The sequence below is a fragment of the Meriones unguiculatus genome, chromosome 8 (genome assembly GCF_030254825.1).
Source record: "Meriones unguiculatus strain TT.TT164.6M chromosome 8, Bangor_MerUng_6.1, whole genome shotgun sequence".
Lineage (NCBI taxonomy): Eukaryota > Metazoa > Chordata > Mammalia > Rodentia > Muridae > Meriones > Meriones unguiculatus.
The window spans coordinates 25,958,110-25,985,071 of NC_083356.1; the positions used below are offsets into that span (position 1 = coordinate 25,958,110).

Consider the following 26,962-nt stretch of genomic DNA (forward strand, 5'->3'; position numbering starts at 1 on the left):
GTGTCCTCACACACAGCTGACATGATAAATGTTTGCCCAGACTGCAAGCATCCATGCCAGAGAGAGCATTACGAAGGAAGAAGTCCTGGGGCCAGAGTGAAGGGCACCAGGGGACACAGAGGTGCGTCAGGGTTGGGTGGGCACGAGGGGGCAGCGGAGGAGCAGGCAGGGCTCAGGGGTGGGCTGCCCCTTCAGGCCCCGGAAAGAAGCTGTCATTCTTCCTCACTCAATGCTTCCTCTGTCTGGCGGCCTCATTTCCATCTCATTACAGGCATGAATAGAGCCAATTATCGGCCAGGCAGGCCGGCCACCCAGGAGGGAGGGTACGCAGTGAGGAGGCGTTGGTACTCTTCCAACCCTAATACCCTGGTTTGAGGGTGGTGGGTTCCCCTGATCCTGAACCCCAAGTGGGCTGAAACGGGGAAGGAAGGAGACTCCCCCTCCCCCAGCCAGTCTCTCCGCAGTTCCTGGGATCCCCTTTGGAGGAGGAGAGCAACCATGCACTTCCGCTTTCTCCCAGCAGAGGGAGCCCTACTCCAGCAGGTTGGGCAGCGGATAGTTCCTGCACATTGCCACTCAGCTCTCCAGACTCTCACATCATCAGGTCCAGCGACAGTCCCCACTCTGGAGGCTAGCAAGACCCCTGCCTACCCAGGGACCTAGCTGGATCAGGACTGTCACGAAGTGCTTAGACAGCTGGGTCTGGAGCTCCTGGACCAGGAACAAGGGAGACACTAAGGGCAGAGCAGGGGCTGCTGGAGGAACCTGTCCACACAGTCCTCCACCCACAAGATCCTGACTCAGCCAGCTGCAGGCTGCCAGCCACGGTCAGGGCTGGCAGTGAAGGGCACTCAGATCCCAGGATAGACTGAGAGGCCAAGTCCACTGTCCACTGTCCATGGTCCCACAGCCACACAACCTCCTTTTAGGCCTCAGGCCTTTTCTACAAATGAGTACTGTCCCAACCCCAGTTCTCAGGGTGGGTGGGGTGGGGGGAGGACGGTGGCGTGACAACAAGGCACTGGAAGAGCAAGCAAGCCACATCTGTAGGAAATTCTTGCTGCCGGGTATTCCGTGTCCCGAGAAGGTGTCCTAGTTAAAGGCCCCAAACGTCTGGTCTACGCCGGAGACCTTAGACAAGCGGCCTCTGTCCTCTGTCGCCAGAGTGGGTGGCAGAGGCTGCTCAGCCTCCTCCCATCGTCTCGGGGCGCATGACCCAAGTTCAGGTCATGAGGACTTCTCGCCACCGGCTGAGCAGGTGGAGCTCTGGCACAAAGCTGAGGCAGGTGACACGGTAAAAGCTAGGGCACATGGGAATTTCCCGCCGGATGACGGTACCCACACCCAGCATCTCCACAGGGCCCTGTGCTGTTCGTTCATTCTAGGGGCGTTGCTTGTGATGTGCACTGAATCCTGTTCTCTAAAATAAATGTGCGCACATAAATACACACACTGCCAAGATGGCACCAGACTCTCCATGGCTGACCATGTGGCTCTCTATTACCCTCATCACCTCACAACCCCGCTCCAGCCCAAACCATACCTACAGGCTCTCACCAGTGAGCAAATCAAGCAAGTGCAACAGTTTCCAAGCACTCCAGGACCCCCAGGCTAATGTATGTGTAAACACCCTGACATGGAAACTCAGCCCAGCCCGCCACCTCAGGCGTGTGCACACAGACACATTCAGCACATTTACATATATACAGGGATGCATGTGTGTGCTGGAATACACACCCACAGCAGCCCTCACAGGAACACACTCACAGGGACTCAGCCACAGGGTTACACATTCAAGAATACTCACAGGGAAACACACGGACATACTCATGGGAGCACATGGGGGGACACAGAGACATAGTCACAGGGATACCCAAGGACTCACGGGACATAGCCACAAAACATAGTAACAAGGACACACAAGAACACACTGATAGTGGCTCACACAGGCACACACTCACAGGGACTTACTGGTACACACTCACAAGGACTCGTGAGGACATTTCAGAGGCTCAGTGGGACTCACACTCACAGGAGCACACAGAGACGAATTCACAGGGACTCACAAGGACACACCCACAGGAACTTGCACGCAGGACACACCCACAAGCACACACTCACAAGGACTCACACACAGGGACTCAGAAACTCACAGAGACTCACAGGGACACACTCACAGGAACTCACACTCAGGGACTCACACACAGTACTCACACAAGGACTCACACAGGGTACACTCACAGGGACACACACATGGACTCACACACAGGACACACAGGAACTCACAGGGACAAGCTCACAGGGACATACAAGGGTTCATGGGCCACACACACAGGGACCCACCCACAGTACACTCACGGCAGCACGCTCATGATGACACACAAAGACACACAGGAACACTCAGAGACACACTCACAGGTTCGCACACTCACAGGAACTCATGGGCCCCCAACCCCAGAATCTTGCTTTTTCATTATCTTACATGTCATTTCTGCAATAATATTCTTTAATTAAAACATGAATATTTAAAGCAACCCTTGAGAAGAATGATCTATCTCACCAGAGGCAGAGACAGGAGAGACGGAGGAGGAAACAGAGAGACAGAGAATTGGAGATTGTGCAAGGAAAGGGTGGGTGCCAGGGCTTGGCAGCCTCAGAGAGCAGGCATCGGGGACAGGTGTCCTGGCCTGGAATCCAACGTGTGCCACTGCCGTGTGGCATTTGGACAAGCCTTGTTGGGGGGGCGGGGCTGAAAATAGGCCACACAGTCAGTGGGACGCCTACTGACTCCCCAACTCAGCTTGTCTTAGGAGGGCATGGGCGCCCAAGCTTGCCTGCTCCCAGGAGACAGTGAGGCCAAAGGCCCTGGGCAAAAGAGCAGGGCATCCGCTGCAAATCCTGGCACAGTCTGCCGAAGGGTTGCCCAACTTGTGTCCTTAGCCACCGCCGCCACCCAAAGTAGAGCTCAGTACACGTGATGCCACCTGCTCTGCTGTCGGTCCATCCCTCACACACTGTGTGGCACGGCCCACCTTGACATCTCTGGGCCTGATTTCACGAGCATGTACTGAGTGCCCACTTTGGGCCTGGACCTGTCCTTCACAGTAAGGAAGCATCGGTGATCAGGGCAGATGCCCATCATCTTCGGTGCTCACATCTTAACCGACGGTCAGAGGCCCACCGGAAGAACTGTGTGACATGCTTGAAAGTAAGACTTGTCAGGGAAGGCAGAGAGAGGTCAAGTGCCTCTCTGGGCAGGGCACACATAAGCAGGACTCCAGGGAAGAGCCTATCGAGGGCCTAAGGAGGGCGTCTTGGGGAGGCAGAGCCCCTGTGAAGGTCTGAGCAAGGCAGGGACAGTCTCTGCTCTGGGGCCTGACTCATGGCCACGTGAATGGGGACTCATCATCGGTGACTTCCAGAACCAAGTCGGCACTCAGTGACCAGACGTTGCTGTCACACGTTGCTGTCACTGTTCGGCTCCTTCCCCTCCCGTGGCCAGGAAGTGGCAGAGTCTTCTGGACACAGGCACCCGACCTGAGCTGAGTGGCCGTGGCCGGCCCTACCCACAAGAATGCACCCCCTGCCTCGTATCCTGGGGCCCAGTCTTCCAACAGACCAGCAGCCTAGGCAAGTCAAATGGACGGAGCCCCTCCCTCCCTGGATAAACAGGTATTCACATGTTCAGTGCATGGTACACATGTACCGCGCATGTCTACACACACCCACTGACACACATACAGTCACAATGTGTTCACACGTGTACACACAGTTTTTTTGCATGTGTTCAAGCATGAACATGATGTGCCACGAGTGCCCATGAGCCCATGCATACATAGGAGTCTGCCTAGCAATAAACAAGTATGGGCTCACATAAAGCCGATACATACATGCATGAGAGGGCACACACATCTGCAAAAACATTGCAAACATAATAATCCAATCAGTGGACCCATTAGGTTTCATGTGTCATTCATGTCCACACATGATTGCATGAACACATATGTGCAAAACTCAGTCTACATATGGACACATACATGGGTGCAGCCATCATACAGATATGCATAAACGAGCATGTGTGTACACAAACAGTGCACTGTACCTCTACATGCGTGTGTATAATTCATGCATGTACACTCACACGCACAACCCCCCCCCCCACTTGCCTCTGAGTACCACTTGTGTCAGAATCCATACACACACCTCAAACTGCCCAAGCTCAATCCATAGACAGCCCTTGCCTCTGCTCCTGGGCCCCAGGAGTCTGCCTAGCAATAAACAAAAACACTGATTCTCCATCATTGGCTGCGTCACGCTACTTCTTATCCTCCCAGAGACAGAAGAAGGCCTTCTCAGGCCTCCAGAGATGAGAACTGAGGGGCTGGCCTAGAAACACAGGTGAGCCAGGCTCAGGCCCAAGGCTCCAGGGCCACTGCTCCAGCCTGGGCCCATAGCACCAGAGCTGTGCTCACATACCGCATGACCTGTTTCACGCACATCTCAGCCTCAGGTTCCACTCTGACCTCAGAATCGTCCTCAGGCTGCATCTTGCAGTCCTGCTTCCTCTGTCCCACATGGACGTCCTCATTCCTGACAGGATTCTGGGGGGCAGGCCTGCTCTTCTGCATTCACACCCACACCCTTTCATCCAGAGTCCGTCAGCTGCACCAAAGGCTCTCCTCATCCTTCCTCCTTCCCACTGCACCCTGACCAGGCCAACATCGGCCACCTCCCCATCCTGGTTCCTGTGAGGAGCTCGGGTACATCCCTGCTTTGCACTGAGCCCTCCCAAAGTCCTTCTGTTCTCAAGGTCACATAAACGCTCCACAGAGAAGCCTGGCCCCTTCACAGCTCCTGCAGCAAGGTGCTCACATAGTCATTCCTGAGGAAATAGATGCAGCTACATGCTTCCTCCAGCCCCACAGCACACAAGCACCTCTATTTGGTGGCCCCAGCATCTATCGTGTCAGCCTTAGAGGCCTTTGCTGCAGACAGCTATGCCAAGGGATTTGGAGCAGCATTCAGCAGCTCTCTGGCACAGTAGCTGCCCCAATATGCCACTGAGGACAGGCTCCTGCCCAGGGGGTATGATGTGGCCCCAGCCAGAAACAAATAAAACCGAGGCGATGGTGCAACCCTGAGAAGCATTGTTGCAGATGCAGGAACCAAGGCTCACACAGTTAAATGATGGGGAGTGGCCGAGCAGGGCACATGGCCAGATCGGCCTGTGACAACGGGCCCTGTCGTCCTGTGTCTTCGCCACCCCATGTCTCTAGTCTTCCAGTGAGCACTCCGTTCTTCCAGGGTTCCCCATGGGCCCACTCCCATTCCCGCCACACAATGAAACCTGCCCTTGTCAAGGTCACAATGACATCCAGGCTACCCAGCAGGAAGGCCGGTCCTCCACCTTTCTTCCCATCACAACGACGCGTGCAGAATTTCCTCTGAGGACCCTGGAGAGGTCAGCTCAGCCTCAGTTTTGCAGAGGTCCTGACCTGGGAATCTGCCACAGGGTCTTGACCAGAAATGTGCTCGGGGTTGGGAGTTGTTTTTTTTTTTTTTTTTTTCAGACTGTATGGCTTCACGGTCTCAGAAATGCTAAGGCTCCTGGATGCCCTAACGGCTTCACCATCCCTCTGGCCCTCCTTGGCATCAAGTCCTCAGCCAAGCCTCACCTTGGCCCTGCACACCAGGCAAGGAACAGACTTGACTTCTTGTGCCCCATATCCCCTTATGTGGACTCAGCTCAGGTCTCCAGATCAAATCTTGGGCACCCCTGTCTCTTCTTTCCCCCAGGTCACAGCAGGCAGGGCCCACCTCCCATTACAGGCCGGACACTCATAAAGATACATAAAGATAGCTCCATCAACCCCACCTATCCCCATCAGGCCTGGACCTTGCCATCTTCCCTCCAGGGCCACTGTCCTCAGGTCTCCAGTCCATGGGACCTCTCTAGCCTTGATTCCCTCAATCCTGGGCTTCTGGGTGTCCTTGACACTCCGATCCTGCCTGTGAGGGCTACAGATTGTTGGGTGGTGCATCTTCCTCCTTCCTGTGGCCACTGGAACAAGTTGGCATTTTTGTCCCTGCTCTCATTACTTATACCTCAGTGGCAGCTGCTGTAGACATGCTACACTGAACGCCCAAACCTCACCTCCTGGCAACAGCCCTACCAATACTCTATGTACTCTCCCATTCTCCACCCTCCACTTTAGTCCCTAGACACCAGGCACTGCAGCCCAGGGATGGTTGCAAATGTCATTGTTGAAGACAAGTAGTGTCCTCCCACTGTGGAGGTGGATTGAGGAAAATGGCTACCGATCCTTTGTTCCCCCGTCCACTCACGTGCCACCCTGCGAGGACCAGGCTATCCTGGAAATGAAGAGCCATTGGTGAACTTGAATTCCACACATGCTCTCTCAACCCAGATGACAAGAGCGAGCCTGGGCAGCCTTGAGGGCTGCACTTTCCCCTCACGCCCTCGCTCCCTCTGTTGCAACACTGTGGGGTCCCCCTTTCTGCCACTCACCTGCCGAGCTGTGCCCACCCCGGTCCTGGGTCAGGCTGGTGAGGCAGTTCTCAGGGCCACCTGCTACGCCGTCCCTCAAGCAGACATCCCCACGGGGGACCAAGGGGCTGGAAGCAGGGTCTCCAGCATCTCCGCCCAGGCAGGCGCAGGGAGTCTGCATGATGCCACAGGGGTGTGAGCTTTGGCTGCCGGCCAGACAGGCATCCAGCCAGCGGCACAGCATCTGACAGGCCGCATGGCTGGGGTTGCGATTGCCCACCACCAAGTACTCCACAGAGAAGTCGTCAGCGGAGCTGGGGGATTCACCCTGGGGACCGAGGCCATCTTGGGGTGGCTGCTGGCGCTGCATCTGTAGAAACTGCTTGCTGGCCTGCAGGAAGGCCAGGGGCGCAGAGGGATCGCAGAGCCGCAGAACTTCGTCAAAGCTCTCCACGCCCAGGTAGGTGCGCGTGGACTCCAGGAAAGAGTCGAACTGGTAGGTACGGACACGGCCAGGGCCACTGCAGGGCGAGGGCGCCTTGGCCACCTTCATGTAGAGCGTGTAACGGCGAGGGTCGGGGTTGCGGAGGGTCCAAGAGCAGCGTGAGGCGTTGGCTGGAAACACAGCAGCCGCTGAGAAGTAGCCGAAGAACTTGCCCTGCACCAATGTGGTGCACTGCTCTGTCACAGGCCCTATGTCTGCCCCAGATGCAGCACGTGCCCGGCGCCCCAGTAGCAATAGTAGCAGCAGGAGTGGAGCAAGGATCCAGACGGGGCCCGGGGCAGCAGCCTGGCCCCTCATCCTAGCTCGCGGGGCCGCTGGGGTTCCGCGGGCTGGGCAGGCAAGTGCAGGCCAGGCCTTGACATGCCAGGGTCCGGCAGCAGGCAGGGCCGTCCAGGGCAGTGGGCCAGAGGCAGGGGCTGGGTGAAGGCAAGGTGGGGGTAGGGCAGTGTTTCAGGAGACAGTGAGAGCAGCGATGGCTCCTAAAGTCCGGGATCCTGGTGTTTGCCTGAAGCCTCCAGTGGTAGCTGAAAGAAAAAGCATGGTCTCAGGGCTTAAAGAGGCAGGAACTCAGTAGGGCTAGTGAGGCATGAGGCTTTGGGCAATAAGTGCCTCTGGTAGGACTCCCAGGTACTTGCACTGTCTACCTGCTCCTCTGTGTCCACCCAGGGGTCCTCCACCTTTCTCTTCCTGAGTGAGGAGGATAGCTACTCTTCCTGTCACGCTTGGTTAATCATGGGCTCTGGATCTGTTCACATCCTCTGGACCCCCGGAAGCGGAAGCCTGGCTCTCTCAGACCCACTCTTCCTTCTCTCCATGGCCTTTCTCCTTCCTGAAAAGCAGCCAATCAGACAGGCATGGAAGCAGGCAAGAGAGAAGAAAGACAGGTCACCGTGGCATCAGCCAGGGCTCCCAACAGACCCCATACTTTTCCATAAATCTGGAGGAGTAAAGACTGCCATAGAAGGAGGTACGGTGCAGCCCTGGAGGCAAAGGGCCTCAGACAAGGTGTTGCTCTGACAGCACCCGTTACCTGATTCATCCCATCACAACAGTCCCCGCCCCACGCACTCCAGCTGGGGATTCCCTTCCTCACTCTCCTACCTGCCTCTAGCTCTGTGCGGCTATACAGTTACCCTACATTTCACGATGAGGAAGCTGAGACAGAGAATATGTAGGCTTCCTCAAGGTCACAGGAAGTGGGTAAGAACACACAACCCAAAACCTGCAGTGAGCGTGAGATAGTGCCTCTGGGAAATGCCTTCCATCTGTCTGCTGGAGTGCATAAGGTGATTCCTCGTGCCACCATGCTGTGGGCCACCCACTTACTGGTTGGAGACATCAGTGTCCCCCAGACAAGCCAGTAGGGAAAGAAGGAAGGTCACAGCCAAACCCCTCCTTCCTTGCCCCCTCAGCCTCTAGGTGCAGACGTTTTGGCTCTGCTGATTCCCCTGATCCTGGCAGCCTGTCCCCACCCCAGGAACTCTCCATGTCCTGCAGCCTGGGCCCAACTGACCAGTGATTCAAGGTCAGCCACAGCTCTGCATTCCATCCTGGCGTCCTTCCTGGACTGCCTCTTGGGCAGGCAGCAGCCACTAGGCCCAGCCCCAGCCTGGGTGGAGGTTTCTGAGCTGATGGAAGCCAAGAAATCTGAAGCTGGACAGTCCTCCCAAAGCCTCAGTTTTTGTGCCTCTATAGAATGGGCAAGGCCCCAACTGCTCCCAGAAGGAGGATCAAAGCACACACACACACACACACACGCACACACACACACACACACACACACACACACACACTAGCCCCATCATGCTCTTTTAAAAAGTCCAAATCTGCATCATTAGCTTCTAACCCTGGCATCCCCAGGCAGGCTTCTCCATGTCTCCTACCTCCTGCCAGCTCTGAGGGGTAAACCACTTTGGGGTGATCTTTGATGTGACCTCACAGAGCCTCCTCGACCACCCTCCCTCTTATGGAACCAGAGAAGCCATGGTCTGAGACCCACAGTCTGCCCCTTACTCTGTTGTTCCTAGACTGATACCAGTCCCTAGAAGAGCCCTACCCAGGGGCATAATCTCCCCCTATGAAAAGCAAAAGTCAGCTCCAGGCCTAGGGTGACACGGGTAAGGTCTGGAGGAAACATCCAGCCCAGCCTGGTACAACCTCCCATGCCAACGCTACTCCACCCCAGGCTAGCCGCCCTTACTCTGCCCAGCTGGACTCATGGCACCCATGAGAAGCCCAGGCCATCTTGTGAGACACAACTCATTGCTGAGATCATCCACAAATCCATTGCCTTTTACCGAGGTGCCTACAAAGCTTGGTAGGACCACTGGCTCCCGGGCTCTCTCCTCACAGGAGGGCATTGGCTCTGGAGCCCCCACCTCCAGATCCGAGGTCAGACACAAGCACTCACCCCCAAGCCACTGGCACGGGCATGACCTGGAGTGTATGCTTCACTCCCAACCTAGCCAGATAGAGCAGGGGTATCAATGGTGTCCATAGAGCCGTGTGGACTGTGGCACTGGCCTCTAAGGGTCAGCTTGGTGAGAAACACAGGCAAGCTCATCTGAGTTCTTGAAGGACAGTGCATGGTACACATTGCCCTATGCCGATACTCTGTCATTTCAGCAGTGAGCCCAAGGGGCCCACTTCACAGATGGCGGATAAGGCCCACAGAGGACCCTTTCCTTGCCATTACTTTCCACCGTCCCAGGACCTCAGGGCACTAGCTGAGCACAGGGCCTCCCAGTGTCCCTGCTGGCCAGATTCTTGGGCGCTGATCAACTCCTGTAGGATGGCCAATTACCTCTTGAGTACTGGCCAGGGACATAGGTTCCCAATGTCTGTTCCAGGGGCGGGAGGTGTCTATGGAGGCCAGTGGAACTGTAGCCACAGAACTGTCCCTTAAATGGTCCACCAGACATCCAGGGACTCACCTGCAGGCTGGGGGACATAAGAGGCCACGGAGGAGGCAGGAAGAAGGGCCCAGGGCCAGAGCCAATTAAGGTAAAGGACTGAGGCGGAACATTTCTGGACTGGCTGTTAAGGATGTAGGAGGTCATAGTGAGAGAGATGGGAGAAGGAGCAGGCAAGAAGAGTGCCCAGTGTCCTCTCAGGCAACCCCTGGACACCCCCCCTCCAGGCCTTCAACAAGCGCCACTATGGGGTCCTCAAACAGGGTCCCTAACACTTCTGTAGGGAGGCACAAGGACACCAAGGGAAGGAGGTGCTGAGGCTCAGGCCTCTTCCAGATGCCTCGGCATACTCGAAAGCAGTGGTTTTCAGCCTTCCTGATGCTGCAACCCTTTACTACAGTTCCTCATGTTGTGGCTACCCCCAGCCGTAAGATTATTTCATCGATAGCTTATAACCGTAATTCTTGCTACTGTTATGAATCGTAACGTAAACGGCTGATATGTGATTTCCCCAAGGGAGTCACGACCCACAGGTTGAGAACCATTACTCTAAAGCCTCTTACGCGTGAGCTTGCCTCACCCTCGGCTTTGGAAAAGGCACGGCTGACCCAAAGGCATCACAGCCAACACAGGAGAGAGCCAGAGTGTGACCTGGCTCTCCTCTGTCACAAGGCAGGTATAGGAAGAAGTCAGGGTGTCAGCATGCTGGGTCTCCGCCTACACTCCAGCCTGTCCCCTTCAGCAGAGGCCTCTGCACCCACCTGCCCGGCTCCTCCCACCTGTCCTTCTCAGCCCAAGCAAGCTCTCTAGTAGAGAACGCTGTGTGGGACACGACAGGGATTGGCTTCCTGCTGGTAGGGGATAGGTCACCTATAGTTGACGTGTTGGAGGACAGAGCCCAAGTGGAGTTCTGGGAGCAAGGTGTGACTCAGGCTTCATCTGATCTTCATTAGAGGCGTCTGTGGCTTCAGGGGACACAGTGGTGGTGGTGGGGACCTTTATGAGTAGAGACAGAGCATCACAGGAAGGCAGCTGGTGGTCCTCACTGAGATGAAGAGGTAAAGCAGTCATGTGTCCTTTTTGTGACTACATCTACATGTGTCTGTGTAAGCCCTGTCCACACACACACACACACACACACACACACACACACACACACACGTGTGCATGTATGTGAGTGCTGAAGAGCAGCCTCAGGGCTACACCCACTAGGCTGTCCGGAGGGAGCTGAACCAGTCAGGCTGGGAGAACAGAGGACTCACCTGGGCTGCAAGGTTCAGAGAGTGTTGGTGGCCAGGAGCTAGGGAAAGAGGACAGCTGAGTCATATGTCCTCCCAGAGGAAGTGGCCCTGCAGCCACTGTAGCATGCACAGAGATCCTCTGCCCTACGGAGCCTGTGTCTCTCTCCTCTGCCACAGCTAGCATATAGGTTGCTCCTTGAGAGGGTTCCTGGGTTCCTCAGTGCTGGACCAGGCTCCCTAGGTTACACCCCCACCCCCAAGGCCACTCTCTGTACTTCCCTGGTGAATGCCTGGCAGCTCTTGTAGGAGCTCGCCAGACTCATTCCCCCAGAGATGATCCAAGCATTTGCCAGAAACCCCAAAAGCTGCAGCCTGGCCTGTCGTGGGCACCCACACAATTTTAGAGCCTACAGGCTTTAAGACAGGCTAGAGATGGTTCGTGTCTCCTATCCCAAGTGTTGAGGGAGCCTCAGGTTAAATGTTCCTGACTTAATATAAGGCTGTCATTGGCCCACTCTCCGGGAAAAGGAATGACTGTCTTTGCCTCATGAATCACAGGCCACCTCTCTGACAAAGAGTACCCATCTCCAGGTCTGAGTAACACTGGGAAGTATATATGCCTTCTACCCACTCTGGTTCCCAGGGCAAGTGTCCAATTTGTTCCAAATCCTCAGCAACCTTTCCCAAGGCCCAATTGTTCTACTTCCAGGAAGCTCTTCCTCGTGTCCACCCGCCATTGTTTTACGAAGAAGGCTGGCCAGTGTCTAAGGATAAGGCATCTTATAGGGGTCCCCAGAGAAGCCTGTGGGGGTTGGAGGTGGTTTTAGGGTGTCAATGGGAGGTCCCACTGATGGAATTCAAGGATGCCTCAGTTGGTGAAGAGCAGGAATCAGGATAAAGGGGAACGGGTGACTTGGCTCCCTAAGTGCCACCTGCAGGCAAGAATAAGCATAGCACCTGGCCCTAGATTCCAAATCTTTGGCGCACTGGGGGAGGCAGCTAACTGCTCCAGGCCATACCCAAAGACCAGAGATTCCTGCCTAGATCCACCCCCGCCTGGGAAGCAACCACTCCAGTGTAAACTCAAACAACACACACTCACACAGAGCCATCAGGCCCAGTCACTTGGTCTCCACATCATGTTCCAGGGTTATGGATGGGGTGCTGTCAGAGGGCCTTCTCGAGCCTTAGCGTGTCCATCTCTTCTCAAGGCCCTGCGCTAGCCCATATCAACAGATCAACGAGGGGCCTGGGCCTGGTGTCCCCTCCCCACCCCAGGCTGCCCATGGCATCCTAGACACCAGCCACAAAAGCCACTCTGTAGTCCTGCGGCATCCAAACAGTGCTTGCCTGTGTCCTAGAAGAGGCTGCAATGGGGGAGGGGCAGGCGCCCTGGGCACTGAGGACTGCCCAGGAGACTAGGAGGAGGGGGTGTCCTCTTGGCTTACAGTGCCCTCCCTACCCCCGCTCCTGTGGGGCTCCCAAGCCTCAGTCACCAGTTGCAGAGGTGGGCCTACCATGTGCCTCTGGGGTCCTAGTGGGGCCTCTGATGTGTGTAAAGCCCTCAGGACTCAGGGCCAGAGGGGGCCAAGAACCTGTGAAAGGCCTTCCAGGGGGACAAAGATAAAGAGGGAGAGCCCACGTGGCTTGCTCTCCAGCCATGGCCTCAGGCTCAACCAGCCTGGTGTGGCCTGGGCCGGTGAGGCCCTTTGAAGCTCCACCCATAGCAGAGAGGCGGGGTGGCGCATGCATCAGTCCCACCAGAGACAGAAGACCCTAAGACAGAAGTAGGAGCCACCAGTTCCTCAGACTCAGCACACCCAGATCCAGCAAGCCACTGCTCTCCATGACACAGGAGCCACTCAGTGGGTGTGGCTCGGAACCATGCCGAACTGTCAGGATGCAAGATCAGACAGAACGTGGGGCTACTTGGGCAGTGTCGAGGGGTGCTATGCCTGTGCCCAGCTCTTCTCTACGCCAGCGCATTATCTGCCTTGGCTTAGACCACCCAGAGAGGGCAGCACAACAGTCACCTCCACCACAGGGGAGCTGAGTAATAGCTCCAAGTCATTGGGAAGAAAGAGACTGTCAGGCCTTTCCCCATCCCACCCCACTGACCATTGTTCCTTGGCCCCTGCATCATTGCACTCCTTCCTCTCTAGTAGTCATCATGCCAGCTCACCTGGCAATAAAGCCACTCCCCATGCCCCACTCCCTTGGCCTGTGCCCATACCATGTCTCCTTCCTATGGCTGAGGCTCAAGAGATGCGGGGCAGATCTGAGGCCATGGCAGGCAGGCAGGGCTCCTGCTAGCAGATCTCGGGTGCTAGGTGGAGGAAACAGGGGAGGGTGCTCCTGAGACAGGACCTTTGGCAAGTCTCCTAAGTGGCCGTTCCTCTCCAGCTGCAACAGGACTCACCTTAAGCCAGTGCTCAGATGGGGATCTAGGGGAAGGCCGTGGCCTGGGGAGTAGGGCCCACCCCAGTCACTACCAAGGGCAACTAGGAGTAGCTTGCTTGGGAGGGCAAGGCTGAGGAAGACAGGGCAAGGCTGCAGATGGGCAGCTAAGCACTGAGCAAGCATCCAGGATGTGTATGCCCGTGCTGACCTCTTCTGGGGAGCTGACCTCTTCTGGGGACATTTAACTGAAGGACAGGTGGAATGATAGAAAGATAGAGGAAGGCCCCCCAAGGTGTGGCCTTGGGATTCCCCAGGCCATGTGAGGACAGCCCAGACTCTTGTGGCTGACCTGGAAAGGTTGGATGAGGGGATACTGAGTGAAGGGCACAAAGTTCCAGGCCTACCCACTGACATCCGTGCTCTGATTTTTTTTTTTTTTTTTATGCCCCTGAACCCATAGTAGGCCCGAAGTCACACACCGGAGACCTCAGCATGGTTGTTGGCACTGTGACATGGCAGGACCAGCGACCGTCCTGCCATGGTGGGTGGATGGGGGTTGGTCAAAGTGAGATTGCCAGGGCATGGGCATACAGGTTGGAAGACCAGGCTTGGTGGCATGGGCCTCTGGGAACTCACTAAGTGTTTCAGGATCTGAGTGGGAAAGAATATGGCTTCATTGCTGGGGAGATGGCTCCCTGAGCCTGGCCCTGTCTGTCTTCCACTTGCTCCTGCCGCCTAGCCTGAGACCCCAAACCCCAGGCAGCCCAGTCACCATGCTGGTGGTCCTAGCAGCAGAATCCTGTGACCACAGCACACGGACCTCCATGGTCACAGCCCGCCCCAACATGCCACAGACTTGTGCACATCCGTGCTCCTTGAACCCGCACACTGGCCATTCACCCATGTACTGTTCAGCACACTGTGTTTGCACAACTTGGACTTGCATATAAAGGTGCGTGCATGCACACTGCATGCTCACAAAACCACATGTACACTGCACACACAACACACTCACATGAGCAGGCTCACACACTTACAACTCAGGAAGCAAGCACACACTGTCCATTAAATATTCATATACACATCCTCATATATACCGTAGGTGTACCCACATACTCAGAACTGTGTGATACTCACACACACACACACACACACACACACAGACTGTCACTGCCTTCAAGAACAGCCTTCAACTGCCAATCTTCTTAACCCACTGTTCTTTCCAGGGACAAGTGACATTCTGACTCAGCCAGGTAGATTCTAGGGAACTGAGAGGCAGGGTTGGGACATAAGAAGAGCCCAGGCAGAGGATGGCTTCAAGGAAGAAAAGGTAGCTGCAGGCCCTGTAGGGGCAAGGATGAGGGGACCCACAGTACTCTTGACCTAGCATGGACCCATAGACCTCCCGTGAGGGAAGCTAGGTGATAGGCAAGTTAGGGGCCTCAGACCATCCTGGGGGAGGGGCCTAAGGGGTGATGGTGTGGGTCGATGATGGGCACTTGTGCGTGGCCATGAGATGGTAGGGCTTATGGGCTGGGTGAGAAGATCCCCAGAGACCAATTTGATGTCGGGTGATGACGGTGAGAAGGGAGGGAACGGGGCAAGGAGGTGAGCATATATATGGACTGCGGAGTGGAAATAGCCACAGCCTGTCTGGAAGAGGGTGCAGGAGGCTAGAGACAAGCTCTTTCCCAGCTTGGATAGTCTTGGAGCAGGCGACATGGACCTTCGCAACTACCAGTGTCCCCCCGAAGCCCGTAGCACATTCCCACACTCCCCTGTGTACCTGGGTGGACACACACAGGCACATTCGAAATCTGTTCCACTTGCTGTGCGCCCGCGTTGACATGAGTCCGGGTGACCCCACAGGGGCAAAGGTTTGGGCAGTGGCATGGGAGCCCTCTAGGTGCCTCTCTGTGGGATATTTGTATGTCTGTTGCATGCTGGCACATAGGCTCCCTTGGGTCACATCTGGGTACTTTCCTGTGTGACAAATTTACCTAGATCTCCTGTGCCATGTAGCCAGTGGTACGGCAGATCCGTATAACAGAGCATACATTTTGTCTCCTGATTGGTGCCCCTGAGACCCACTACCCAAAGGGTTAGCCAGCATCTCTCAGCTCAAGTGAATAGTTCTAACAGGCCTTCAGAGGCCTCCTGGCTTCCGGAGTACAGGCCAAAGCCCTTATGGCTTTGGGGTTCTGTCCCTCACCTTCCTCTCCAGTTTCTACCTAGTCCTCATACCTGTATTCATTCTCCCAGGGACTTTGAGCAGCTATTCCTCATCTTAATCTTTCTCTGATCTTATCACTGCCTTCCTCCTGCTGTGAGGCCCTTTAGTTTTGGCCCTCCTGGGACTCTCTTAGGGGAGCTGCACCTCTGGGCTGACCTAGGCCCTGGGACTTCGTCAGGCCCCTGTCCCATATTCCCATTTATCCAGGCATTCGGTGGGGCAGACTTTGCCCACCCAATACTTCCAGGATGTGTGTAATAATGGGCGCTCCAGTGTTTGCTGTACAAAACTTCCTCGTCTATATGTGGGCTGTGCACAGGGTCCCACAGGACCCATGTTTACCCAGAATTCACAGCTCTGTGCCTCGGTGCAGCTGTACCCCAGTCAGCATAAGGGCCACGAGACTGAACTTTCAGGCATGGTAGCGCTTGCAGAACCCTTCAGGTCCAGACTTGCATGGGGATGGAGGGTGCCAGAGCCCCTTCCATGTATAGGGAGGCCAGGCACACATGTGGAAGGCTGCATGCTTGCACACATATGTTTGGAGCCTGCAGATTATCCCATAAGCACGTGCACTCATTGGCACGTATGAACACGTGCCCACAAACACACAGTCACCCTTGTGCATTGCACACCCAGGCAAGGCGAGTTTGGGAGAGAGTGAGGCGGGCTCAGTCTGAGATACCAGATGCGTCATTGCAGGAACCAAGGGACAAGAGAGGGCAGCTAGGGGTTGCCCAAGATGGGGCCTGGAGCGCGGGTCCGCGGCGGAGGAGACGGAAGGGGCGGGCAGGGCCGGCGCGGCGCGGCGCAGCGCAGCGCGGGCGCCCTCTCTTGGTCCTCTGCAACAGCGCGCCGGGCCCTCCCGCCCTCCACCACCGCAGCCCGGCGCCGGTCGCTTGGGCCTGGAGCCCGCGGCATCCCCTGGGGACTGACTCCGCGTCCCCAGACCCGCTCTAGGAGGCAGAACTGGGCTAGGCGGGCAGCCAGGAGACCAGGGCGCCAGGGGAAGCCGCCCAGGTCCCTGCCGCTCGCCGGGCCCTGCCTGGGGCCCGCTGCTCCCTGGCCTAACCGCTGTGTCCGCAGGCGCAGAGCCGCCTCGGAACCCAGCCGGCCTGGACGCCGCAGACCCAGCATACTGCGGACCCGGAACGTCGGGATCTCCGGATAAGCGCGAGGGTTTCGGGGCTACAAACGTTCCAAGAACATAAATGCGCGTTCCCATTTCGCGGTCTCAGCCACCGAGGCCCAAGAGCCTATGAGCTAAAGGAAGGGTTTTGGAGGGCTCGGCAACTTGGCGGCGGCCCCTCTGCGGCTCAAGGTCCATAGGAGTGCGGTATGAAGCCGAAGGCGACAAAATCGCCTTCTCTCCGCCCCCGCGCGGGATCGAGGCAGGGACGAGCGTCCTTCTCTCAGATCCGAGGCAGCGAAACTCCGTGCTCGCGCTCCCGGCGCGTCGCGCGTCCGCGGGCCCTGGCAATATCCTTCGGCCTTGGGGCTCTGCCCCGGCCTCCTGGGCCGTGAGGCTACCCCCCGGTTTCCAGTTTCCCCCACGGATTGAGGCGCAACAAGTCTGAAAGGCAGTGCCGGGGCAGCCACGGCCAAGGGGAGAGGGAGGGCGTAGGGCCCCGTGTGAGGCGCGAGATGCCCCGGGATCCCCGAACTCGCGCTGTGTCCACTTCTCGGGACTGAGAGCCAGCAGGCAGGCAGGCTCGCGGGACTGCCTCGGCGGGCAACCCACGCCCCCTTCGGAGGCCCCGAAGCTGCGCGCGTGGGGACGCGCCCAGGAGCCCCTGCCCTCCCTCCCCCCTTTTTTTTCCGCCTGCTTGACCTTGCTTAGGCACCTCGGCGGCGTCGAGAGAGCGGAGTTTCCAGGCCACCCTCGGTCGAGCAGGGAGCAGCTACCTCCTCGACCTCCCTCGCTGCTGCCTGCCACTGCTGCAAGGGTCTGTGTGAAATGGGAAAGCTGAAGGTTCTGGGAGATGTTCCATGCGCTTTCTCCCATCCCAAATACGGGATACCGCCTCTCAGATAATGAAAAAGGACCCCAGCCTCTCCCCCCCCCCGCCCCCCGACGCCTCCGCCTGCTGTTTTGTGCCCCTGCAGTAGCTCTCACGAGGAGGGGCGTGTGTTTATGGCTAGAGAGCGGGCCACGGAGGGTCTCCTTGGGCCCTACGATGCAGACTCACAGACCTCCCAACCCCCTCCCCAACACGTATGCCAAGCGGCTCCTCTGGGGCGGGAGTGCGCGCCCCGTGCCCACCCACGCGCCTTCAAGCCTTTCAACTCCCTCGGAGTTGCCGCCCGAGACCCAGGGGGAGAGGAACGTGATGGGGACTTGGGGGAGGGAAGGGGCGCAGAAGGAGTGGGATTAGGGCCGGTCTGGTCCTAGCCCCGTCCGTGCGCTCTCCGGAGAAACTTGGAAGCCCCAAATAAAAGTGGAAAGGCTAAGGGTGCCCAACAGGCCCGAGAGGGTGCCTGGCTGGTGCAGCCCTCTGGGTTCCCTGGGAGTGACCAAGCAGGAGCCACCGCGGCCAGGCGGAGGGACTCGAGTACAGAGCTGCAGCCTCTGACCAGCCCTCAAGCCACCGAGCTGCGCCGCGGATTCACGGTTCCGCCGCCCACCTCCCCTGGGCCGGGGATGCTCTCTGCTCGGCTTAGGCTTCCTAGAGGACCAGGGGGCAAGGGCTCCCGGCCGGATCCCGAGCCCTCAGACTCTCGGGAGGAGGCGGGGGCCGCGCTCATTCCTCGAGGCAGCGGCACGCAGCTCCGAAAGAGCGCAGCGGCGGCGGAGGCTGGTGGCCTCTGCCCAGCGGAGAAGAGACCCAACCGGGAGTGCTCAGCGCCCAGCCCCGCTGCCTCCGTTGGAGAGAGGGCAGCGGGCCGACCTAAAGTTCAGGGCAGCCTGTCTGCGGCTGCCTGTCCAACCCAACAGAAAAGAACCACCGGGAAGGAAACAGCTAGGGCGTATGCGCGTGTCAGTTGTGATGGTGGGGGCATGAGGATAGCCCTTCTCCCGAATTCGGAGCTAAGCCTCCGGGGGTCTCCTCTGCCATTGTCGGGTCTGTAGGTGAGAGCCGTGAGGGGAAGTCTGGGGGTTTCTCTGCCCGCCTCCAGCTCTGTGCGTGGGGTGTGTATGTGGGGGGGGTATGCAGCCGGGCCCTATAATGTATATAACGGGCTCTGGGTAAGATCGGGGAATAGGGGAATCGGGTTGTCCCCTGTGAACCTCCTCGGGCCGGCATGGGGAGCCAGGCGGGGCCCCCTTCGACCCCTGCCAGCCTCTATGTGTGGGAGCACCACGGAAACGCCTTCCCCAGCGCGCCCCGGGTCTGCCCTGGGGATAGAGGACGGGGTCCCTTCCCCGGCTCAGTCGGCCAGATTGGCCCGGCTCTGCCCGGTGAGGATGAGGGGGGAGGTGGGGAGCACCAAGAAGCCTCTCCCACCTTCCAGGGCGCCCCCTCCTCAGCCCGGCCAATGCGGGAGCGCAGGGACCTGCCAGATTCCGTTACCGCCGCTGGAGGAGAAAGGGGGCTGGGGGAATGGAGCTGGGGTGGTGGTGTTCAAACTCCGGAGCTCCGAGAGCCTCATCCTGGGAGCCAAGAAACCCCAAACGGCGAAGTTGGGAAGTCCGGGAGGCCACCCCTCCTCCCAGCGCGAGACGCCCCCTTTCGCCGCGCCCCCACCCCCCCTCCGGAGCCCTTCTTACCTTCCCCAGCAGCAGAGGCCCCGCGGGTGCCCGAGGACTCGATCCAGAGACTTGCAAAGCCCCCGGAGCGCAGCGCGTCGCCAGCGGCGGAGCCGCGCGCGCCGGATGGATCGGAGCTGAGGCTACTGTCGCTGCCGCCCCCGACAGGCTCTGGGCCCCGCCGAGACGTTCCCAAGAGCGCACCCGCGGGCGCTCTCAGGCTCCTCCCCACCCCCTGCCTGGCCGAGCCCCCCGGGCGCCAGGAGGGTCCGGATGCCCGGGCTGCGGGCTCTGCTGGGCGCGCGGGCCCGGAGTCGGGCCAGGACGCGGCGCAGACGCCTGTGCCGCCGGCTCGCCGGCTCAGCTCGCTCTACCGGGGCCGCCGCCAACGCCGCGCCCGCCGCCCGCCGTAGCCGCCGCCGCCGCCGCCGCCTGCGCCCGCCGCTCCCTCTCCGGCCGCGCCGCCGCTCCGGTCCTCTCGCCTGCCCGGCTCTTCTCGCCTTTTTTCCCTTCCTGGGGGGTGGGGGGGAGCGGAGCGGAGCCGGGGGCGGGGCGGCGCGGGCAGGAGGAGGAGGAGGCGGAGGACGCGGGGAAGGAGGAGGAGAGAGAGAGGCAAGCTGCTCCCCCGCCCGGCTGCCGGCGCTCCCCAATCTCTCGCTCTCTGAAACTGGATCCCGAATCGGGAGCCAGAGACTGCATTACGGATTACATCAGGCTTTATAGAGCTTCCAGATCACACATTAGAGGGGGAGCGCGAGCGGGGGGCGGGTTGGGGGAGGGGAGCGGGATCACGGAGAAGGGGTGCGACGCACGGGAGCGCGCGCACCTAAGACAGCCGGCTCCTGCCCCACGCAGCAGCAAAGCCAAGAGTTGGGACTGTGCTCTCTTCCAGCAGCAGGGGAGTGGCTGCATCTGGGTGACAGGTGATGGACCAACAAACGGATGGATGGAGAAGAGAAATTAAGGGCTGTGCGCAGACCTAGAGGTGTGTGGGTGGAGGAAGCAGGTGAATGTAGGTAGAGGCCGTCCGCGGGTGCATGGACAGGTGGCCGTTAGGGTCAGGGTGGGTGGAATTGTGAAGGCGAGTGAGGGTAAGCAGGCCTGGGGGAAAGTGGATTTGGTGGGTGGCACCGGGAGGGGGCTGCGTAGATGGGTGGGCCATGCAGATGGGAGGGTGATGCATGCATAGGTGGATGAGCCGGTGGGTGGGTTGGATGAGTGATGGGCAAAGAGATGGAGTCAGAGGCAGGGATGGGGGCCCTTCCAGGAAGAACAGGGGTGGGGCACTGGACTGCTTCAGTTGAGTTTGGTGGGTCTAGGCTTGGCTAGGGGAGGACTGCCTGTCCTGTGACACTGGAGGGAGAGGGAGCCTGCCAGGGACAGAGTCAAAAGAAGGTGGGTTTTAAAGTGACCATGCGGCCCAGTTTCCTTCTACGGGTGGAGATGGGCCTCCTCGGCCGTTTTGTCTTCCATCATAAGATCTCTGCTTCTTCCTCTGCTAGGTGCCCAAAGGGGTCCCTCTGCCCGACCTGTTCAACCTGCGCTCACCAGCTCCGTACATCCCAGGATAGCAATGGATGCGGCCTGACACATCTGTAGACCACAATGCCACGTCCCAACATCAAAAGATTGGACACTCCTGCTTCTAGACTGACAACAAGAGTCCTGGAACCCCGATCACAGGGAGGTTTCCTTGTGTCCTTCTCCACCAGGGTGCTTCTGCACCCAAACCCCCTGCTCCTGTTTCGCAACCTGGGACCCACCCTGAATCCAAGACATTTCCCCACAGGATCCACTACTTCCCGCACTTGAGCAGGCCGCTGGTACCCTTGCTACCCACGAACACATCTGCTCCAGCTGTTTGCATCTGTCTTCGGGGCCACTGTCAACAACAATACAAACTCAAAACCGCTGTCAATACTCTCCCCCCCCCCCCGGGTGTCAGCACCCACAAGTGCTGTCCTGTAGCCCCCACCAAAACTTCTGATTAGCATCCTCCATCAATATCACAGTCGACACTCTGTGTCTGGGGGGTGGGGGGTTACATCAAGCCAAGCAGGCGCCCAGGCACTGAACATGTCTCTCTACACACCAGTTACTCCTGCAAGGCCTCAACTTATTGGGTGTCCTGAGGGAACGATAGCTGCACCACACTAAAGTCCAGCAAGGTCCTTCCCAGTCCGTCCTACTCATCAGTGCCACATTCACTCAGCCTTTTTGAGAAATGGCCTTCTTCCCAAGGAATTTGAAATCACAAAAAGGAGGCGGTATCTTGGAGGCCTCTCAGGGCCTTCATCTGCTCTTGCTGGGCCTCTTAACTTTCCAACCCTTGGAGTTTAGCCCTGCTTTGGTGTTCTTGCTGCAGTAGCATCCTGTGGCCACCAGGGGTCCCCTGATATCAGGCGAAGAGGCAGCCGAGCAGCACTGAGGCTGTGTGTAAGTCAGGATCTAAGCGCTTTCCACACTTGTTTCTTGAGGATGCGGAGGGCAGCAGAACTCCCTGGCAGGGATTTGGCTCTTGGGGCAAGGCTAAGATCCCCTTGAACTGAGCCATCAGGCAAAGTGATCTCTCCTCCCCGTTTCCCCCCAGAGGAGGAGCTTCTGGGAGACAAGGGACCAGCGTGTCTTCCCTGTGTGGGAACTCAATCTTTCCCCATTGCTTTCAGCAACTTTCCTTCACCCAAGTTTTTGATCCAGAGTCCTGGCTGTGGAAAGTAAGACCTCAATGAGTTACCCTTATAGCTTTACAGATGAGAGGAATGTCGGAGACAGGGAATGCCACCTGCCACATACCAACTCAGCTGCAGCCTCGGTTTTCCTCATCCCTCCGTCACCCTCTCTCCCCAAGACACAAGTAACTTTGAACGATTCCTCCAGCCAAATTGCTTCAGGATCATACCAGGGGAATTTGCCACCAGTTTACAGTCAGTAGCTCTTCCCGTAATACCTACAACTAGCCTAGACCTACCAGGCACCATTCCATACCCAAATCTGTTTCCTTCCAAGGGTGTATCCCTTGCTGAGAAGCCCTAAGTGGTCTCCTACCGAGCAAGCCCCACCTAGCTGGATTCCAACCAGGGGTCTCTTCATATACCCACAGAGACTGAGACTCTTGGTACCTTCTAAGCATCATCTGTGGCTAAAACAGACTATAACCACAGTTAGACTCAACCATGACATCCAACTCACTGATCAGAAACTCTACTCACAGCCTGAACTCTGACCCTAGTCAGCCTGAGCCATGACCCTACAACATACTGGGTGTTGATCCCATTATGCGCTGGACAATGATAATGCCTTGTGCAAGTTTTCCAGTCAGGATACAGAGTGCCACCACTCTGCAACTCAGCAGGTGTCTACAACCCGGCCCTCTGACAGCTCCCACCCCACCCCCTAAAACCCTAATTTCTACCTAACTCAACCTTAAAACCATCATGCTGTGAAAAGATGGAATGTCAGAGCAACTGATGCTAAGAGCAGGTTTTTCTTAGGTCCCTCATCAAGGGTCTGAAGCCTCACGGGTTTGCTGATGTCACCTGTGCCTCTGTCTCAGCCTCACCACCAGCCAGGTCAGATTCTGAAACTTCCTTGTCCTCCCCCGCCCCCCGCCTGAGAGCCTCTGTTCCTACCTGGGCGCAGAGAAAGATGGTGACAGATCTTCTATGATGCACCTTAGAGTTCTTTCATCTTCTCCAGTACCACCAACCCAGGCCAGGGACAGACTGGGGCCTCAGGGGTGCCCTCTGGGTACCATCCCTCCTCAGGGCCAGTCCAGGTAAAGAGCAGTTCTCAGGAGCTGATGGCCTCACAACCACCATCCCAGGGCTCTGGGCCAGAAGTGGGGAGAGAGGAGGAGTCTAGCCTTTGTAGCCCTACCCTCCCAGCTCTCCTGCCTCCTTCCCGAGTTCCCCATCTTAGATTCCAGGGTGACAAGGGACAGACCAGGTTTGGCCTTTGGGTCCCAGCATCAAGGGAAACATCTTCCTCTAGATAAACATCGTCCTACTGTGATGGAGCTTGGTTTCCACTGTCTGACATGACCCACGTGCCACAGTGGCCACAAACTGGAAATGTCGCTTGTGGCCTGGGGATGGAAATTCATTTTTCTGACTTTCAGTTCATTTAAATTTAGACAACCTCAGGTGTCACGTAGCTGGTGTCTGCTCTACTGGATGGGTGTTCTGGATGGCGCTGGCCTTAGCAGACCCCCTCCTCAGAGACCACAGGGCACAGTGACCTACATTTGTCCTTATCTCTCTCAAATACAATCCTATGGTCTCAGGTGGCTGAGCAGGAGCAGCCCCAACTCTCACTCTCCCTGTGCTTTCTCTGCCTCATCTGCAAACAAGGACAGTGGTGCCACCTCCCTGTGTGATCTTTGTCAGGACCAAGTGAGCACATGGGTTGTCTGGCCTGAGTGTGCGTATGGAGGATGGGGGGAGGAGGGAAGGCTGCTCCAGATCCCTTCAGGCCTATGATCACTGCAAGAGAAGCCTTCCTGTACGTCAACAAGGTTCTGAATTCTGAGGCTATCCTGGGAAGCCTCACTGGGTCTCCTTATGTGCCCCAGGCCTTTCGCAAGCATCTCTATTTCAGCCTAGCCACCAGTCAGGTCAGATTCTCCAATCTTCTTGATATCCCTGCCCAAGGGCCTCTAACTGACTTGGTGCAGTCTACAGAGCTGGACCCTTTTGCCTGGCCCTTGGAGCAGCAGACATAACTGTAGCAAATGACCTCAGTCCACTAGCTCTTCTAGCCCAACCCAGACTCCCTGTCCCTACTTAGCTCCAGGACCTGGGCACTGTGACTGCCCTCCTGGTTAATGCCCAGACCCATGGCCCCCCTTGGGAGACTGGGCCAGCTGTCTGAGCGATCCCTAATCAGAGAATTGAGCAAAGAACTCCCCAGGGCTCCAGCTTTTTGTGTCCCTGGCCCTTAAGAGTTGATCGTGCATGGCCCAAGTACCCAGCTGCAGCTTGCTCTCATGGCTCTGCCTCCTCTGTGTAAGACTCAAGAGCAGCCAGATCTGCCTGCCCCCAAGTCCTGGGACAACTGTTTGACCTTATGGATGGAGTATTCAGGGCTTATACAGGGTACTGGGGCTGGAAGGATTCTGTCAGGAAATGTGCTTCCAGAGGTGCCTTGTCTGGGTTGCTCAACCACTGATTTACTGGGAGATGAACACAAAAAGTTATGTTTAAGCTTAGAAAAAGCATGGCTAGTCCTGACCAGGAGCTCATCCAGTCCACATATGTTCCCTGGCCAGCTGCCCATGTCAAGCTGAGGCGGGTGGCATTTTCTTGCACATCGGAAAAAGCTCAGGGAGGGGAAAGTGCTGGCCTCAGACCCACGGTGGGTTCCTATTGGCTATGACTCCAGCAGGCTGCAGAGGAAAACAAAAGAAGAGACATTTCATGGACACTTGTTGGAGGAACGGGGGAGGGAGGGTGAGGGGATGTCAGGTGCTTTAAGTCATTTCTCCCTTGGCCACCAGCAAGGTCAACTTTAAGACTTAACTGCCTTTTCAACAGGCCCCACCCAGACCAGTCCCCAGGGAATAGACCATCAAGGGACCCAGGGCTACTAGATACAGAAGTGCATAACCGGAGAGTTCCCTGCCCCTGCCTCGGGACTTGCTCTCCCTGCCCTGAGGAGCTCGAGCTATTTCCAACCACTCCTAGTCACTCCTTCTCAGGGTGCAAACCAGGTGTGATCAGCGGGTTTTCCCAACACCCCTCAGGGCCCAGGCACATTGAATGCAGGTCAGGGAGAAGCACAGTGGCATCAGCCAGGGTGTGTGTCGGGGGTGGCAAACCCATAGGCCTCCTGGAGTGGAGGTCCCCTGAGACTATAAAGGCTCTTGCAGATGGTGAGGTTCTGGAAGGTTCCTCGGCAGCTTCACTGGCCTTCTGGCTTGTTCTCTGCCTCCCACTGTCCTCACACAGCTAGGAGAGGTGGCAGGGCAGGGCCCTCATCCAAAGCAGGTGGAACTGCAGCTAGAGAGGGGATGACTGCCCAAGGTCACACAGCCGGGGTCTAGGAGAGACTCCAGAGCCTGAGTCATGTACTTGTCCTTTGAAGGAGGTCTTCAAGACTGACAGGACAGAAAGGGAAGAAGAGGAAATGTTCCGGGGAGAGCATGAGGCACTTCAGAGAGCTGTTCTCAGTCTGTGAAGTAGCCAGAGTACTGACCCTCTTTCTATAAAGAAAGCTCTCTCTCTCTCTCTCTCTCTCTCTCTCTCTCTCTCTCTCTCTCTCTCTCTCTGTGTGTGTGTGTGTGTGTGTGTGTGTGTGTTGCTAAGGATGGAACCCAGGGCTTCATGCATACTGGGCAGGTGGTCTAGCGTGGAGCCACATCTCCAGATCCCTAGAGAGAGAGCTATAACCTTGTTACCACCTGTGTGTGGGAGAACTTGTTTCATATCCCTGGATATCTACTGATCCCTGTCCATAGATAAAGCTCTAATTCATATTCATTAACAGATCCGACTCTGGGTGCATGCTGATCCCTGCTCTTAAGCTCACCACTGACTGAGATGTCTCTGAGTACATACTGATCCCAGATCACTGATTAGATACTCACCCTTGATTTCTGACTGATTTCTAAATCTGGGCACATATTTAGAATCATTACCTAAGCCCTGAATCTAGGTTATTCACTGGCCCAGGATCTATAATCACAGACTGAGCCCTGGTCCTCATCTCACTGGTGCTTGAAGATGGGCACCACCCGTGGTCATACAGTTTATCAAGCCTCTCTTTCGGGCATGGCGGCTTGCCCACATTAGCCAGCCTTCCACCCTGGTTCTTAAAGCTGTGACGATAGGCTTCAAGACCTCTGCAAACAGTTGCCCCAGCTGCCCCTTCAGGCCTCATATCTGGACTTAGTAAGCCCCCAGGAATACAGAATTCCAAGCCAGCTCTCATTGGAAGGAGTTTAGGCATTTAATAAACAGCACAGTGAAAAATCAATACAGGCAGGCAGAGAGCTGGGAGCCAAGGGGAGAGGGCTGGAGGTGGGCCTGGCCGGCTCTGTGTGCTCACCTGCTCAGCCTTGGCATTGCATGGGTTCTTAGTATGTGGACCCACAGTCAGCCTCTCTTTGGTACAGGCCATGCCTTACCTTCCATGCCTACTGCCTCTTCAGGCTCCCATTGGCACAGCTGTGTAATCCTCACCTACCCAGTGACCTAACTTGTCATCAGAAGATTAGCAACACTATTGGGGCAGCCACATTGTTTCCCAAACCCTAGGCTTTGTCCTAGCCCCACAGTTTACCAAGGTGGTAGGCTGTCTTCAGCTGCCCAGGATAGGAACTGATCTGGGCATCCCAGATCGTAACACAACCTGGGTGGCAGGTAAACAGACAGAAAGAGATGGGCACAATTTCTACCCCAGGGCTTTTCTGACAAAAGCCTCAGGCATAAGGCTTTGGGGATGTGACCTTGTGAGGCTGGGGCCCCAGAGCCATCTTG

General features: G+C 57.0%; 2 protein-coding genes across 3 annotated transcripts in view; one reads left to right on the forward strand and one right to left on the reverse strand.

The window, feature by feature from the left end:
• Positions 1 to 19,648, reverse strand: part of Adgrb1 (adhesion G protein-coupled receptor B1) — a 70,912-nt gene extending 51,264 nt beyond the window's left edge. For both annotated transcript variants that reach the window (XM_060389280.1, XM_060389279.1), the window contains exons 1-2: positions 19,509 to 19,648; positions 6,530 to 7,537 (exon numbers count right to left, since the gene is read on the reverse strand). In XM_060389280.1, the coding sequence (XP_060245263.1) occupies positions 6,530 to 7,310 (781 nt within the window). In that variant the 5' untranslated portion in view covers positions 7,311 to 7,537; positions 19,509 to 19,648. The remainder of the gene's footprint in view (positions 1 to 6,529; positions 7,538 to 19,508) is intronic.
• Positions 16,989 to 21,491, forward strand: LOC132655814 (WAS/WASL-interacting protein family member 1-like). The gene is made up of 2 exons (XM_060389281.1): positions 16,989 to 20,472; positions 20,990 to 21,491. The coding sequence occupies exon 1, from the start codon at positions 19,043 to 19,045 to the stop codon at positions 19,898 to 19,900; it is 858 nt and encodes a 285-aa protein (XP_060245264.1). The 5' UTR covers positions 16,989 to 19,042; the 3' UTR covers positions 19,901 to 20,472; positions 20,990 to 21,491.
• The last annotated feature ends 5,471 nt before the right edge of the window (positions 21,492 to 26,962 follow it).

What these genes read in the sequence shown, in the direction of transcription:
- LOC132655814 (XM_060389281.1), top strand. Translation starts at nt 19,043, where the DNA reads ATGGGGAGCCAGGCGGGGCCCCCTTCGACCCCTGCCAGCCTCTATGTG.